Source organism: Macadamia integrifolia, chromosome 2 (genome assembly GCF_013358625.1).
Source record: "Macadamia integrifolia cultivar HAES 741 chromosome 2, SCU_Mint_v3, whole genome shotgun sequence".
Lineage (NCBI taxonomy): Eukaryota > Viridiplantae > Streptophyta > Magnoliopsida > Proteales > Proteaceae > Macadamia > Macadamia integrifolia.
In genome coordinates, this window is record NC_056558.1 from 8,183,860 (window position 1) to 8,200,432 (window position 16,573).

A 16,573-nucleotide genomic window follows, 5' to 3' on the forward strand; every position below is an offset into this window, starting at 1 on the left:
TAAATATATATATATATATATATATTTTAAATACCAAAATGTCCTTGCAAAAGGTGAAGTACTTATTATACCCTCTAATAAGTTTCTAACCCTAAATTGAAAAAGACCCCATCTCCAAATCAATACTGTATTCTTCATCTCCAAATCCTTCATGTTTCCAGAGGTGATGACTTCTTCCCCAAATTGAAACAGGTATGTTCTTCTTCCTCAAATCGTTCTTCACTTCTCTTTAACCCTAATTTCAAATCCATTCAATTTTCATTTGGGTTGAAGCACGCCCAATTGTGCACAAAAAACCTTCTTGAACCTCCACGGTGAAGGTGAGTGGAGGTAGGAGTGATGAGAGATTTGGGTAAAATATGAGTTAAACATGTGTTTTAGTTAAAATGGTACAAGAGTCATTTTAACTCTTTACTTAATAGTGACTGGTAGAGGATTTGAATATAATTTGTTGATATTATACTGCGGTGTCCATCTAATAATGACATTCTTTTAAGAGGTGGGACTATGAATAGCTTGAAATTTATGGCATTTTAAAAAGTTAAAAGAGATTTGAATTCTTGAAAATTTCTACAATCATTGGATTTAAAAAAAAAAAAAAAAAAAAAAATGTTAGCATCCACAACGCGTGAGAAGATTGGGACGCCGACTTTATTGCTCCTCTATGCTTGACTTCATCAGTCCAAATTTGTGCCCCAATTCGCACAAGAGTAGCAGTTCTTGACGAATTCACAATCGCATCTCTGTATCTGCAACTGCATTATTCATGGAGTCACAGGATGGATCTGAAAGCTACGATGTGTTTATCAACTTCAGAGGCGAGGACACCCGCGATACCTTCGTTTGCCACCTTCACAGTGAGCTAAAGAATTATGGAATCCACGCATTCGTTGACAGCGAAAATCTTTGGAAAGGAGAAGATATTAAGCCAGAGCTTCTAAGAGCACTAAAAGGCTCCAAGATCTCGATCGCTGTCTTCAGTGAAAGGTATGCAGAAAGCAAATGGTGCCTCTGGGAGCTCGCTCAGATGCTGGAATGTCATAGACTTAATGGTCAAGTCATTTTCCCCATTTTCTTCAAGGTTAAGACAACGGACGTTAAGAACCAGACCGAAAGTTTTGAGATTTCGTCTGCGAAACATGGTAAGGAGGCACCTGAAACTCTACGGAGATGGAAGGACGCTTTGCGAGTGGTAGGAGATAAGAACGGATGGGTTTTTGATGTTGGGTAAGTCTCACTCTCAGTCCCCTCAAAAATACTTCGTTCATATTTTCTTTTAGGATTTGAGTTCACTTCCAATTGTATTGTGAGTTGTGATTTCCCTTTTTCGATGAACTAATTGCAGGGATCAATCAAAGTTAGTAACTTCAGTTGTTAATGAAGCCTGGGACCGATTGAATAAAGTCCCCTTGATTGAAGTTAAACACCCTGTCGGATTAGAGCCCCGCATAGCATCTCTATTATCTCTACTATCAAATAACAATTCTAACGATGTTCAATTTCTAGGCATTTGTGGTTTGGGCGGTATTGGGAAGACAACCATTGCAACATTCGTATACAACCGCATCTTTAGAAATTTTAGCAAAAGTTGTTTTCTTGATAACATTAGAGAGAAAGCATCACAGCCCAATGGTATGGTTTCTCTGCAAGAAACACTTTTTAAAAGTATTTTTCGGAAGAAAATAACAATATGCAGTCCTGGAGAAGGATCAAGATTGATAAGAGAAAGACTTGGAAAAACAGATATTCTTCTCGTTCTTGATGATGTGTACAATTGTATTCAATTAGACACATTGGCTGGTGATCTCAATTGGTTTGGTCCTAAAAGTAGGATAATCGTTACATCCAGAGATAGGAGTGTTCTAAGTGGAATTCCTCACAGTAATCGTAAAATATACGAGCCAAAAGGATTGACTGATGAACAGAGTCTTCAACTCTTCAGTTCATATGCTTTTTCTCTAGAACAACCTCCCATTGATTACATGCAGCTTTCAGTTGATATAGTATGCACTACAGGAGGGCTACCCTTAGCCCTGGAGGTTTCGGGTTCCGATTTATCTATTACCAAAGACAAAGAAGTATGGAAAAGCATGCATCGGATGTTGAAACAAATTCCTCATAATGATGTCTATGGAAAATTAAAGATAAGCTTCGATAATCTGCAAGATGATATTGAGAAAGCCATGTTTCTGGATGCTGCATGTTTTTTTATAGGATGGGATGAAGAAACTGTAATTTCCATATGGGAAGCTTGTGGCTTTGAACCGAATTACCGCATAGAAGTTCTCTGTAGAAAATCCCTTTTAAAGATTAATGAATCGAAGAAGTTGGAGATGCACGATCAGATTCGAGATATGGGAAGGAGAATTGCCTACAATCAAAGTCCTGTGGAACCTGGTAAACATAGCAGGCTATGGTCCCGTGACAAAATCAACAGAGTATTGAGTGGTGGAAAGGTAAGATTCAATTACATGAATCTATTTATTTATTTTTCCTTTGCTGTTACTCTAGGTAAGCATACAATTTTAATATATAAATAGATATTGAAATAAATTGCATTAGGACCAAACGCATAAGCATGGAGTACATTGACAAAGCTTCTACATTTTTATGTTTTATCAATACCTATTTACATGGACTATTTTTCTACCATAGGGGAATGATATGGTTGAAGGTCTCCTCCATAGATTCAATTCAAATGACAGCCCCCCTTGCTTATATACTAAAGCCTTTGAGAAGATGCCTAGACTAAGAATACTACAAGTGGATGGAGCAACCTTGAAGGGGAGCTTTCAATTTCTTCCTTCTAGGTTAAGATGGCTGAGTTGGCAGAATTGTCCATTAAAAAAACTATCTGCCAGTTTTTATCATGAAGAATTAGTTACACTTGACTTAAGTTTTGGCTCAGTTAGACGAGGTTGGAATAATTGGCATGAAAATAAGGTGAGTTATATTTGTCTTTACTTTTCTCTCATTTTATAACCTAAGTATTAATTTACATTAATGTTTTGAATTCATCTCTTTGTTTGACAGGTGTTTCAACAATTGAAAGTTCTTAAACTCAGTCACTGTCAGTCTCTGTCTAAGTCCCCCGACTTCTCAGGATTTCCTCTCTTGGAGAGTTTGTATCTTGATGATTGCCATTCTTTGGTTGATTTACATGAATCTATTGGGCATCTTCGGGAGCTCGTTTACTTGAACTTGAAAAAATGCAGATCTCTCAAGACACTCCCAAACAGTATATGCAGATTGAGTTCTCTTCAAAAATTAATTCTCAGTCATTGCACCTCACTGGATAAGTTGCCTGAATCCATTGGTGACTTAAAAGAATCTTTGGTTGATCTTTTCTTGAATGAAACAAATATTAAAACACTGCCTGATGGTGTTGGACTGTTAAAAAAGCTAGAGGTATTGCATCTTTCACATTGGGATGATCTCATGTATATGCCAAGGTCAATGGAGAATATGACGTCTCTGCATTACGTTGAACTTAGTATGTACAACCTTCGATGCAAACCGCTGCCCTCTACTTTAGTCCAATTTTGTGTTCATCGCCAATCATGGGAATTCTTACCAGACTCACAAGACCGGTTGTTGTTTTATCGGTTGCCACGGAAACTTACTTTTTTCAGACACAAGTCACCTAGCATTCGTCAGCCGCAAAACAGAGGCATTATAAAGACAAATATAATGAGAGATCTGAGATGGACTTCCTGCACTGGTTCTAATGCTTTGGTCCAAGGATGCTGCTATATATTGTGAGGCAGTATAACTTCTATCCAATTTTTTACATATAGGGCCTGCATCAGTGTCATACTCTGGTTTAGTTTTTGTGTTTTTAACAGGTTGGTGTCAATGATAATCTGGTCCTTCGTTCTCCTTGCTGAGTTGCTGGGGCTTTACAACCTGTCATTGGACTAAGGTATTTCTAATTTTGGACTCTATATCATCTTTATGTGTTCTCCAAGTTGGTTCAGCCAGAGATGGTCTTACTATTGTTGATGTATAGCTGTTATTACTGTAAGTTGCTGTGAATAATGATTTCCTTCTTCCAGAGATTCTAAATTTATGTGTTTGATGACAGCTCCTGCTGTTTGAAGAGCCAAAGGGAGACAGCTTTGTTACTTGGATAATTTTCTGCAAGGGATTCAGATTGCAAGGTGGATAGCAATCGTCATTTCCTTTTTTTTTCCTCTAGACCCTTCCTAAATTTGAAGGGAGGCTTCTGCTTCGATATTTTAGTTTTCCATTTTTAACAATGAGTTTATTTCTGGCCAATCTCTTGCTTCTTGCCTTTTAAGGGGTTGATGTTATTAGTTTGTATCCTCCCAGCCCCCCTAAAAAAATGTAGGTTCTTAATAATCAGGTTCTTGCAGGTATACATTGTACAGAGAGGTGTTGTCCGACGTTTGATTGAGATGCTTCAGTCTCCAGATGTATAACTTAGGGAAATGTCAGCCTTTGCAATAGAGAGATTAATTGGCTAGTTTTTTCATTTCTTGGTTTGGTCTTGTTCAGATTTGATTGATAAAATTGATGTTAGAAGTTTTGGGGCAATCATATTGGTGACTAGTCTTTCTTTTCATTGTTTTTGGAAGTTGACTGGTCACTGGTGTACTTAATTCTGGGATAACATAACTTATATTTTGGGACATATTGCAGACAAAATTTTGTTGCATTTTATTTTAATTATTTTATTTTACAATAGAAAGTTAATTTCAAGAGCAGAAAGTGGGAGTGGTAAAGATGCTGCTTGCACTTCTAGAAGCATTGTTTGTTTGAAATCTATTAAGTTTTTCCTGCAAACATTATTGGTCCTACTGGTGTTTGATCTTGTCCTCTTTGGAAGTATGTAGATTATGGTGTTTCATGGGGGCAAATAGGAGGATGTATCTCTTAGTTGAGTATATAATAGATTGGATCAATATTAGGAGTGATCTATCAGGGTTTTCATTAATGGTTGTTGGCTTGTGGTCTCCCCCTCAGGAGGTTGGTCTTCAAGTCTCAAGTGTACCCACTCATGTTTTGGTGATATTGAAGCTAGTTCTCTCATGGTTGTTAGATATTTGCTGCTCATTCATCTACATGTTTGCTTTTTGGTTCTAGATCAGTTAACTTTTGTTTGTTCTGCTGCATTCTTGCTAAGCCTTGAGTTCTTATTAGATAAACTCTTTCTTGTACACTGATGACGCCGTTTGTTTCGTCTAGTCTGAGGTGCTCCTGCCTTAGTTTCTGCTCTTGGTCGCATGTTCTCTGTGCTCTGTTTCTGCATCTGGCAACTGAAATCAACTAACTAGGCCTTGTCCCAGCTACTTGGGATCGTTTACATGGATCTTGTTCCACGTGGTATACGCGCTAGTGTCTTGCCTGAAGTTCTTGGAATCCTGGCTCGCAAGTTGTGATCTGAGGCATCTAAACCTGTGTATAGGTCTGAGACTGCTAGAAGCAAAAGTCGTGATCTGAGGCACAAGTAGAAAGAAAGGGGAAAGCAATGGAGTATGTGTAACTGGGGAGCTCATAGAGACCTCTTGGATGTGCAGCTTTCCCTACAGAACGTGGGAACCAATTCCTAGAGTGGAAATAAGAATCACACAGGCTGCGTTTGGTTGCAAGGGAAATGGGAAGGGAAGGGAAGGGAAGGGAAGTGAAGCGAATTTTTTTTCTCTTTTGAGTCATTTGGTTGCAATAAAAGTGAAGTGAAATTAATTTACCAGAGTTGTTTGGTTGGATGTAAAATAGATGTAAAATTTTAAAAAACTAATAATCAAACCAAACTCCTCAAAATAGATTTTTGGGGGGGGGGGTGGGGAGTACTTTTCAATCCAGAACCCACTTAGCTCCTCAAAATTTATATTGGTTATGTGAATTAGGTCATTCAAGGTCTGTACCAACTCAAACCAAATGTCATCAGATACTATGTTTTCTCACCAATCAAAATAAACCATTTCATTCTATATATCAAATGAATGCAGCATAAACAAATATTTAAAATATTATAAAAGATAATCACAAAGAAAATAGTAATAGATCACAAGTGATAACAAGTGAAAGGCCCATTCCAAAAGTCTTTTGGTCAAAACAAACCCAATAAGTTAGTAATGCTCCATCTGGCTCAAACCCAAAGTTTTTTGGTCAAAATAAATCCAATTGAGTCGTGAGAGAGAGAGAGAGAGAGAAAGAGAGAGAGAGAGAGAGAGATTGTTGAGTGTCATGAACGGGGTGAGAGTCGCGAGAGTGGGAGAGATCGTGAGAGTAGGGTTTTTTTTTTTTCTTCCTATTTTGGTGGGGATGTATAAAGGGAAATTTTAACGGTTAAGTGAATTTTTTTTTTTCACATGTAAAATATAATTCCCTTGCAATCAAACATCTAACTTTATTTTTTCTGAGAAAAAAATTTTATTTTACATAAAAAATTTGTATTCCCCTTACAATCAAACAAAGCCACAATAATCAGAATTTACTACTTAGGAATGTTAGCAAACCAAAAGTAAAACAGTTGAGATTCCTAAAGCAATGAACAGCAACCACAAACCAAATGCAGACTAGTGTAACTACTCCCAGTGTATAACATCCATTTTTTTAATCAAATTTGGCCTCATTGGGACCCACGTTTGTAGTTGGGAGTTATGCCTCTGGCTTTATTTATTTATTTTTTCTCCAGGATTCACATCAATGAAAAGGAATTTATTGATACAGAGATATGCTCGTGCGTAAAGGAAGTCTGAAAAGTTTCTTGAAGCAGCTTGTGGAAAAGAAACTGCATGATCATCAATGACTCGAGTCTCTGGCTACAATCTGAGTGTTTCATGGATTTGAGAGATGGAAAGCAAAATGCATATGAAATGTTCTCCTTTATTTGATGCCCTCATCCTGGAATCTCTAATAACTATTTGGAGAGCAATTAATGCCTGAATTAATCATTTGACAAGCTTATTATTCTATTAAGAATGTAATGGGATTTGAATTCAGAAACACAGTGGAGAATTAATAGAAGTAGCTCAAATGTCAATGTTATTAGATGATCACTTTTGATGTAGGGAAGCCAGAGTTTCATACAGTATATACTTTATACTTTCTACGAAACAAGGTTTAAAAACTTGGAAAATCTGAATGACTAAATTTGGGAGAAAAGAGCCACAAGCTCATTAGATATAGAAATAACCTCGTAGAGAAGGGATGAACTAGTCATCCACCCATCCATTGAGTCTATTCATAATCAAAATCCACAAACAAAACCTATCCTTATCACTTTATAACCGTTCTGAATTCTTCCCAACGATTATTGACATGAATGATGCACAATGAACCTTGAAAGAGAAAATTTTAAGGGTCACCCTTCACACCCACCCTCCTTCCCTGTTCTGACCTCTAAATGCCATAAACATATTCTTCCACATTGACTAAATTTGGGTCCTTGAATTTTCATAGACCAATTCCACATTGACTGACTTTGGGTCCTTAGATTTTCATAGCCGTAGGCTTTTCACCTAAGGCCTGTTTGTTTAGAGGGGTTTTGCTGGGGTGGGATAATTCGTTTGTTTAAATGACGTGGGATTATGGAGAAACATGATAACTAGGGATGAAAGTTTGGCCCGACAAACCGAACCCACCCTTGCCCACCCTAAGCCTGATCAGAGTTTGGACCAAGTTTTTTGATCTTGAGGGCAGGTTAGGGTTGAAAAACCCCAACCCTAGGTCAGGGTTGGGTTGGGTTGGGTTAGGGTTGAGGCCTCAACCCAGCCCAACCCAACTCGAAATTTAACCTTGCATCTTTATAATAGAAATTAGAGCTCCAATAGGTATTTTATTTATCTATAATTTTTTAATATATGCAACATGAATGGAAAAAACATGTCAATCAAGGTTAATCTAACCATTATGAAAACCAAGGTCAATCCAACCTAGGCCAATCCAACCCAACCCAACCCGGCATGATAGGGTCAATTAGGGTTGGGTTGGGTTGGGTTGGTATGAACCCGATAAAGTTGGACCAAAACATGAATCCAATAGGATTAGATTGGGCCTGGATTGAATTTTGAGAACCTAAGGTTGGATTAGGGTTTTAAGAAACCCGGCCGGTTTCACCCCAAATGATAACTTTATTGGACAGCCCACGTGGATGTCCTTTTCTCCCACCTCAGCCATCACCAAAGTCTCACCAAATCGGTGAGACATTGATGGGGAGTTCGGCAAAAATCTCGGAGGGACCCCTGAACCATCGGGCATCATTGTCCTTGCCACAAACCTCCATCCTCTGGAAAAAAAATGGTCTGCAATTCCGATCTCTTACAATACCGTGCAATACCACCTTCAGGCAGCGACATGTGTATTGATACCAATACAATGGCCCATATCTGGTACAACTAATAAAACATTAAGTGAAAAGACATTTAAATCAGATATGGGCCATTGTATTGGTATCAATACACGTGTCACCGCGTGAAGGTGGTATTGCACGGAATTGTACGAGATCGAAATTGCAGACGATTTCACATCCCCTTGATCGCCGCAGACATTGGGCAATGTCCCTGCTGCAAACTTTCATCATCGTCCGTGTCATAAACCCCCATCGTTGTCCCTACCACAAACATCAACAGAAACTGAAACCGTGGAATCAATAGTTGAAGATGAAGACGAAGACCAAGACGAATTGTCATTCGCACCAGCCATCTCGGTAGGGACAGATTCACAAGTCTCAACAGAAAGGATTACCTGCACCCAAAATAAAAAAGAACCCCAAAATCTCTGAACCAGTTACCAGAAAACCCTAAAACTAGAACAACCCAAGCCATAGAAACAGATGAGATTAATATCACTGCTGCAAACGTTGCTGCAGCCCTGAATGTCACTGTGTTGAAATTGTATATTGGCATTAGCTTTAATGAGTGTACAATGGTGCTCTTATATAGAGATTACAATTATTGAGTTATAGACAAACTCTATGATCACATGTGGGAGACTCAAACTCTAATAGTAATGGGGTAGGACTCAGTTAACATCTGTGAATAATGGACAGAAAGTCTATTATCACATGTGAGAGTCCTATTCTAACTCTGCTGTCTCATGAGATAGTCTTGGACTGCAAGTAGTCTCTAGAGTTTGTGCTCACTGAAAATGCCTATAATGTAGGAGAGATTGTTGAGTGTGAGTATGACTCTAGAGGTTGAGTTCGAGTAAGACGCTAACTGTCCTGATACACTGCCACATCGAGATGGTGGTCTCATGGACTCAGTATCGGATCTTGATTGGACCCCTAAACTTCGGTAATCTCTTTCCTTCTCTCCATTTCTCTCATCCATCCAAAGGTTGCTGGGCGGAAAAGATAGATTTCACCATATTTGTACTTCCCTTGTCTTTTTCCCAACCAACGGGTATCATATTCCCACACCCAACTCCTCTCCAAACAAACGAGCCCTAATACTTTTGGATTGAATATTTCCACACGCCATAGCGTAGATATGTAGTTACTTGTGATGCAGTTTTTTCCCGTGTAGGCCAAGTAATAAATTTATGAAATAAATAGTTGAAAATGATTCAATAGCTCTTTCTATCCTACTAATACAGTAACACTAATCTTTCCTTAATGGATAAATAGCATAATGGGTTCAACTTTATGTGAAAAGGGTAAAGGTGTAGAAATGTAATCTTAAAATCGATGTAAAAAATAATAAATAAACAAGAATAGTAATACATACAAATTCACGAGGTCCACTAATATTGTCTACGTCTTTTGCTCCTAGAATAACACGAGAATAATAAAATAAAGAATACCAGACGATTTGAATCTCACTCAAGCAATTTGCATATATTAAATGTATGCACTCCAACACATAAGTGCACACCCCAAAGAACACCCGGTACACCCAGCTGTGCGAGAAGATAAAAGGTTCAAATTCTTTGTGAGTGAGTGGCAATGAGATCAAACGGCTAGAATGACTCAGCATGAATCCCATCTTTCATCCTCATCACCGCTCACTGCCGTTCAATGCCTTCTGCAGAAGATACGAGGATGTATTCCAAGCGTGTCGGCATCATTATTGAATTATTTAACTTCTGTCCAAAAAGAGAAAATTTTATTTAACCTTTTCTTCTGCGAGGGGCGAGAACTTGTCAGCATTCTTTTCTTCTTTACATTATCGCCTCGTCAGTCCCCACCCAATCCTCACTTGTCAGCCCCTTCTTTTGTGTAAAACTCAATCGTCAGTCCAATACTCCAATAATGTATGCAAATGAATTTTCTGTTCCCCACTTTTTCCCTCCTCAATCCCATGCCCATTATCCACACTTCAGAAGGAAGTAAGAAACAGAGCGGTCACTTTCTGTCTAAATCATCTAACCCTCTTCAATCAACGCAAATCAATCCGCTCTTACACAAATTCACAATCGCATCTCTCTATCTGAAACTGCAATCTTCATGGAATCACATGTTGGATCTACAAGCTATGATGTTGGATCCATAAGCTATGATGTGTTTATCAACTTCAGAGGCGAAGACACCCGCAATACCTTCGTTGGCCACCTTTACAGAGCACTGAAGGATCATGGAATCCATGCTTTCATTGACAGCAAAGATCTGTGGAAAGGAGAAGACATTGGGCCGGAGCTTTTAAGAGTAATAAAAGTCTGCAAGCTCTCGGTAGCCATCTTCAGTGAAAGATATGCAGAAAGCAAATGGTGCCTCTGGGAGCTTGATCAGATGCTGGGATCTTATAGAACCACCGGTCAAACAATTTTCCCCATTTTCTTCAAGGTTAAGCCATCGGACGTTAAGAACCAGACTGGAAGTTTTGAGATTTCTCCTCAGAGACATGACAAGGAGGAACCTCAAACTCTTCAGAGATGGAGGAACGCTCTGCGAGCGGTGGGAGATAAGAATGGATGGGTTTTTGAAGATGGGTAAGTCTCAGTCCCCTCAAAAGCTTTCCATGTCGTATCTTATAGTCTTTTTTCTATCTGTTCAAGTTTCTACCATTAGATAACAAGCTTTCTTCCCTCAAGAAACATTATCTCATTCATATTGTGTTGTGATTTGTGTCTTCCCTTTTTTTATGTACTAATTGCAGAGATGATCAGTCGGGGTTAGTCGAGAAAGTTGTTCAAAGTGCTTGGATCCGATTGAGTAGGGTGCCCTTGATTCGTGTTAAACATCCTATTGCATTAGAATCCCGTGTAGAATCGGTATTATCTATACTATCAAATACTGATGTTCAATTTCTAGGGATATGTGGCCTTGGTGGCATTGGGAAGACAACCATTGCAACGGCTGTATACAATCGCATCTCTAAAATGTTTAGCAAGAGTTGTTTTCTTGAAGACGTTAGAGAGCAAGCATCACAATCTAATGGTATAGTTCGTTTGCAAGAGAAACTTATTTACAGTATCTCACGTAAGCATATAACGATATGCAGCTCTAGGGAAGGATCCAGATTGATAGAAAAAATGCTTGGAAAAATTGATACTCTTCTCATTCTTGATGATGTGGGCAATCGTATCCAGTTAGATACATTGGTTGGTGATCTCAATTGGTTTGGTCCTAGAAGTAGGATTATCATAACAACTAGAGATAAAAGCGTTCTAAGTGGAGTTCCTGAATATAATAGAAATATATAGAAGCCGCGAGAATTGAATGAGGGAGAAAGCCTTCGGCTCTTTAGCTCGTATGCTTTCTCAACAGACCATCCTCCCATTGATTACATGCAACTTTCAATTGATATAGTGCACACTATAGGAGGCTTGCCTCTAGCCTTGGAGGTTTTGGGTACTGATTTATCTATGAAAAAAGTTAAAGAAGTATGGAAAAGCATGTATCTTATATTGAAACAAATTCCTCATAGTGATGTCTATGGAAAATTAAAGATAAGTTATGATGATTTGCAAGATGATATCGAGAAAGCCATGTTTCTTGATGTTGCATGCTTTTTCATTGGATGGGAGAAAGAAACTGTAATTCACATATGGGAAGCTTGTGGCTTTGAACCGCGATACCGCATAGAAGTTTTAAAAAAAAATTCCCTCTTAAAAATTACTCAGTCGAATACGTTGTGGATGCACGATCAAGTTCGAGACATGGGAAGGGGAATTGTTTACCATCAAAGCCCTTTGGAACTTGGTAAACGTAGTAGATTGTGGTCTCGTGAGGATAGCATGAAGTCATTAAAGAGTGGTAAGGTAAGAGCTAACTACATGGATCTTTTTCCTTTTTTCTTTAATTGATATACAGTGCATTAGGATCACATGCATAAGTATCAATTTACTTGGACTATTTTTCTATCGTAGGGGAATGAAATGGTTGAAGGTCTCCTCAAATTCAGTCCAGATGACAAAACTTGTTTCCATACCAAAGGCTTTGAGAAGATGCCCAAACTAAGATTACTAGGACTTGATGGAGCAAACTTGAAGGGGAGCTTTCAGTGTCTTCCTTCTGGGTTAAGATGGCTCCAATGGAGATGTCCATTGAAAAATACCCACCAATTTTTATCATGAAGACTTAGTCATGCTCGACTTAACATATGGCTTGTTTAGACAAGCTTGGAATAACTGGCCTTGGAGCAATTGGCTTGGTGGAAATAAGGTGATTGGTATTTATTGTTTTCTTCTCTCTTATTTTACAATCGAGAGAGAGTATTATTGGACATTAATATATTTTATATTCATCTCTTTGTTTGACAGGTGTTTCAACAATTGAAAGTTCTTCAACTTAGTAGTTGTTCGTATCTGTCTGAGTCTCCCACCTTCTCAAGATTTCCTCGCTTGCAGAGGTTGTATCTTAATCATTGCAAGTCTTTGGTTAATTTACATGACTCCATTGGGCAGCTCGAGGAGCTCGTTTACTTGAACTTGGAATATTGCACTTCTCTTAAGAAACTCCCAAACAGTATAGGTAGGTTGAGATCTCTCCAAATATTAATTCTCAGTCATTGCATCTCCTTCAAGAAATTGCCTCGATCCATTGGTGATCTTAAAGAGTCTTTGATTGAGCCTTTATTGGATGGAACCAATATTAAAGCATTGCCAGAGAGTGTTGGAGAGTTAAAGAAGTTAGAGGTATTGAATCTTTACCACTGGAATGAGCTTGTGAAGTTGCCAAGTTCAATGGAGAATATGACGTCTCTGCGTTGCATTCATCTTGGTGAGAGTAACAAGCTTCAACGCATACCAAAGCTACCTTCTTCTTTAATTGAATTTCGTATTCATTATCAACTCCAAAAGCCAAGGGATTATGACACACTAAAGTTGACATACATGGAAAAGTTAGAGAGTCCTGGAGATTATTCTTTTATTAGGTACAAGTCACACTACATTCGTCTGCTTCCAACAGTTGGAGGCATGACAAAGAGGAAAAAAAAAGTAAAGAGAGACCTAATATCATGCTTCAAGGTATCGGCCAATACTACACAGAAAGGAGGTCGATACTGCGCAATATCGGTGTCTACTGAACATGTTTTCTAGTCGATACCGTATCAGTGTCTGCCGGGTTAACTCCTCCACCATCGCTCGAGCCATACTTGGATGACAAAGGGCTTGAATCCGGTAAGATTTTAGGCCGTCAATCTTAAACTTTAAGATGGATGTGATCTCTGTTTGGAAATTGCTTGCCTTGTGTTGTTGGCTAGTTGATGTGGGCGTGATGTGCTCATTCAAAAGCCCAATGGCTTCCTCATCATTGAAGTGTGGGGATCTTTCATGAATGTGTGCGTGGAGCTCAGTTCAGTTTCCAAAAGGGGAATGTAATCCCCTGTTTCGGCTCTTGGAGGCAGAGGCTTGGTGGGGATTTTCGTTTCGGTGTTGGCCCTTGTGGGGCTTCGGGCAGCTGAGTCCTATGGCTCTCACGGCCGTACCACTTGTGGTTACTCAACTGGGGGTTAGAATGAGTTGAAATCAGTGTCAGTGTCCCCCAGTCCACTGCCTTTTTTTCTTTTCAGATGAATTAGGAATAGGCCACCTGTATTTTTTTTTTTGGGTATTCCATTCAATCATGTTTTATTCCTTACTTCATCTTGCTGGATTTACTTTCTTGATGTATGTATTCCAGTTGTTTTTTTTCTTAGATTAGATTCAGAGTTAATTGATCCCAAAAGATCCCCCATATTTGCACAGTAAATTCCTGCGCTACTTTATGAGTTTGTACTCTTGTGAATTTTCCAAGTTTTTGTTCTTAGATAGATTTTATTCATTGAATGGACTAAGATTTACTCATTTTGAGTGATTCCTGTGTGGCCTGGGGTCGTTGACTGAATTATGGTTTGATTTTCTTTCACATATGTGATGATTCTATTGGTCAGGTAGTCCTTGTTGGGTGATTCTGATATAACCCAAAAGTCTTGGTTGACTGTTCATGTTTGAAATGACTGAAACTTATGTTATTTTCGTTACATGGTCAATATGTAGAAACTTCTAAAAGGTTTAGTAAAGAGGTTTTTATTTGTGTTTATGATCTAAGCAAGTCTAAGACATAATTTACCCTACTAGCCATGCTTTGGTTTGGAACGGGTTGGAATTTGGAATGCATGGACTGCATGCATTTTATTAATTTTATTTTCATGAATTGAAGTCTTTGGCATTAATTTATTTTCAGATTGCCCATATATAAGATGCATTGGAAAATCTTGTTGAAAAATCTTATTCTTGGTGATTCCACATCTTGGGGGTACTATTCAATCTTTGCTTGATATAGATTAAAATGGGTTGACACGATTGGAAAGTTTTCCATTCTCCTGGTGTGGCTAGAATATGATTTTTCTGGGATTGCTAGTGCAAAGAGGGAACGATTCTTATTCGTGAATGGTGTGAGATCACATTTTTATGTATTATATTCATTTGCCTTGAATGGCTTAGGCTGGTTGTGAAGTTCTTCTCTATCTTTTACCTTCAAATCAGTCGAGTCCCAGATGGATAGAGTTGGATCCTCACTCATTTTTCATTGGGATGAATCAATTCTGTGGCTTAACAAAGCTGAAAACAAAAATTAGGCTGTTTGGTTTCTCCTTGCAACATGAAATTACTTGAAAGAATATCTAATTTTCAAGTGCGTATATTTTCCATGACTTTGCAGATTGTAGAATGTAATGCACTTTCTACACTGATTCTAATGCTTCGGTCTGAGGATGCTGCTATATATTATGAGGTGGTATAACTTCTATCTGATATCTTACGTATGGGGCTGAATCAGTGTTAGACTTCGGTTTCTACAGTAAGTTTTTGTGTCTTTAACATGTGGTGTCATTGGTAATCTGGTCCACTTTCCCCCCAACATTAAGAAAGAAGTTCTCCTAGCTGGGGCCTTACAACCTGTAATTGGACTTAGGTATTTCTAATTTTTGGAGGATTTATCATCTTTGTGTGTTCTCAAGTTGGTTCAGCGAGACATGGTCCAATTATTGTTGCTGTATAGCTGCTATTACTTAAGTTGCTGTGAACAATGATTTCCTTCTTTCAGAGATTCTAAATTTATATGTTTGATGACAGCTCCTGCTGTTCGGAGAGCCAAAGGGAAGCAGCTTTGTTACTTGGGATTTTCTACGACAGATTCATTTTGCAAGGATTCGGTAATCAGCATTCCTTCCTAAATTTCAAGGGAGGTTTCTGCTTCTGTAGTTTAATTTTTCATTGCTAACGGTGAGTTTATTTCTGGCCAACCTCTTGCTTCTGGCCTTAAAAGGAATTTTTTTTTTCTTAATAATCAGGTTCTTGCAGGTGCACATTGTACAGTTGTACAGAGAGGTGTTATCCGACCTTTGATTGAGATACTCCAGTCTCCAGATTTACAACTTAGGGAACTGTCAGCCTTTGCAATGGGGAGATTGACCCAGATTAATGTTTTTTTTCATTTCTTGGTTTGGTCTTGTTCAAATCAGATTGATAAAATTGATGTTAGAAGACATTTGTTTTGGAAATCATATGTGGCTAATCTTTCTTTTCATATTTTTTTCGGAAGTTGACTGGTGAACTTTAACTCTAGGATTACATATATAACTTACTTTTTTTTATCTGTAGCACATAAAATTTGTTGCATTTTTTAATTATTTAATTTAACAAAAGAAATTTAATTACAAAAGCAGAAGGTGGGAGTGCTAAGGATACTTCTCGCAATTCTAGAAGCCATGCTTGTATGAAGTCTAATAAGCAATTACTGTGAATATTACTGGGCCAACTGGTGTTTGATCTTGTCCTTTTTGGCTAGACAGATTTTCAGAGGCATACTTATTAACCTATATTAGAGTTCACTTCTTCATTAATGGTTGTTGGCCAGTGGTCTTTCCCTTGGGAGGTTGGTCTTTAAGTCTCAGGTTTGCATACTCTTAGGTTTGGTGAGTTTGAAGCTAGTTCTCTCATGGTGTCATTAGATATTTACACATTCATCAAATTGCTTGCATTTTGGTTCTAGGTCAGTCATCTCCATTGTTTATTCTCCTGCATTCCTGCTAAGCCTTGAGTTCTTATTTGATTATACTGTGTATGTGGATAGCAATTCCTTGCATTTTAATTTTTGTTTCATATTGTCTGAGGTCTCCTGCTTGGTTTCTGCTTTAGGTGCATCTTATTTGTGCTCTGTTTCTGCATCTGGCAAGTGGAC

The 16,573-nt window shown here is 38.3% G+C and overlaps 2 protein-coding genes across 11 annotated transcripts; both read left to right on the plus strand.

The window, feature by feature from the left end:
- The first annotated feature begins 571 nt into the window (after positions 1-571).
- On the plus strand, positions 572-5,661 carry LOC122090024 (disease resistance protein RUN1-like). 4 transcript variants are annotated; one of them, XM_042659863.1, is made up of 7 exons: positions 572-1,227; positions 1,346-2,456; positions 2,656-2,943; positions 3,034-3,758; positions 3,828-3,922; positions 4,085-4,160; positions 5,209-5,661. In XM_042659863.1, the coding sequence occupies exons 1-5, from the start codon at positions 767-769 to the stop codon at positions 3,919-3,921; spliced, it is 2,679 nt and encodes an 892-aa protein (XP_042515797.1). In that variant the 5' UTR covers positions 572-766; the 3' UTR covers position 3,922; positions 4,085-4,160; positions 5,209-5,661. The 4 variants fall into 4 exon arrangements, with proteins under 4 accessions (XP_042515797.1, XP_042515788.1, XP_042515802.1 ...); XM_042659854.1 differs by lacking the exon at positions 5,209-5,661 and adding an exon at positions 4,377-4,722; XM_042659875.1 differs by lacking the exon at positions 5,209-5,661 and adding an exon at positions 4,377-4,668 and having other exon boundaries at positions 574-1,227; positions 3,846-3,922.
- A 4,496-nt stretch (positions 5,662-10,157) lies between these two features.
- On the plus strand, positions 10,158-15,984 carry LOC122090048 (disease resistance protein L6-like). 7 transcript variants are annotated; one of them, XR_006143398.1, is made up of 4 exons: positions 11,624-12,168; positions 12,277-12,571; positions 12,670-13,530; positions 15,053-15,607. XR_006143398.1 is itself a non-coding variant. In XM_042659901.1 (3 exons), exons 1-3 carry the CDS (start codon positions 10,415-10,417, stop codon positions 15,936-15,938), a joined length of 807 nt encoding a protein of 268 aa, XP_042515835.1. In that variant the 5' UTR covers positions 10,158-10,414; the 3' UTR covers positions 15,939-15,984. The 7 variants fall into 7 exon arrangements, 3 of the variants coding, with proteins under 3 accessions (XP_042515835.1, XP_042515842.1, XP_042515819.1); XR_006143403.1 differs by having other exon boundaries at positions 15,466-15,601; XM_042659901.1 differs by lacking the exons at positions 11,624-12,168; positions 12,277-12,571; positions 12,670-13,530 and adding exons at positions 10,158-10,896; positions 15,694-15,984 and having other exon boundaries at positions 15,466-15,545.
- Positions 15,985-16,573: the final 589 nt, after the last annotated feature.

Bases quoted from the DNA above. Each gene is read 5' to 3' on its own strand.
- LOC122090024 (XM_042659863.1), top strand. From the start codon at position 767: ATGGAGTCACAGGATGGATCTGAAAGCTACGATGTGTTTATCAACTTC. The intron at 1,228-1,345 runs GTAAGTCTCACT...AACTAATTGCAG, and splicing joins GGATGGGTTTTTGATGTTGG to GGATCAATCAAAGTTAGTAA. The intron at 2,457-2,655 runs GTAAGATTCAAT...TTTCTACCATAG, and splicing joins GAGTATTGAGTGGTGGAAAG to GGGAATGATATGGTTGAAGG.
- LOC122090048 (XM_042659885.1), top strand. From the start codon at position 10,415: ATGGAATCACATGTTGGATCTACAAGCTATGATGTTGGATCCATAAGC. The intron at 10,897-11,063 runs GTAAGTCTCAGT...TACTAATTGCAG, and splicing joins GGATGGGTTTTTGAAGATGG to AGATGATCAGTCGGGGTTAG.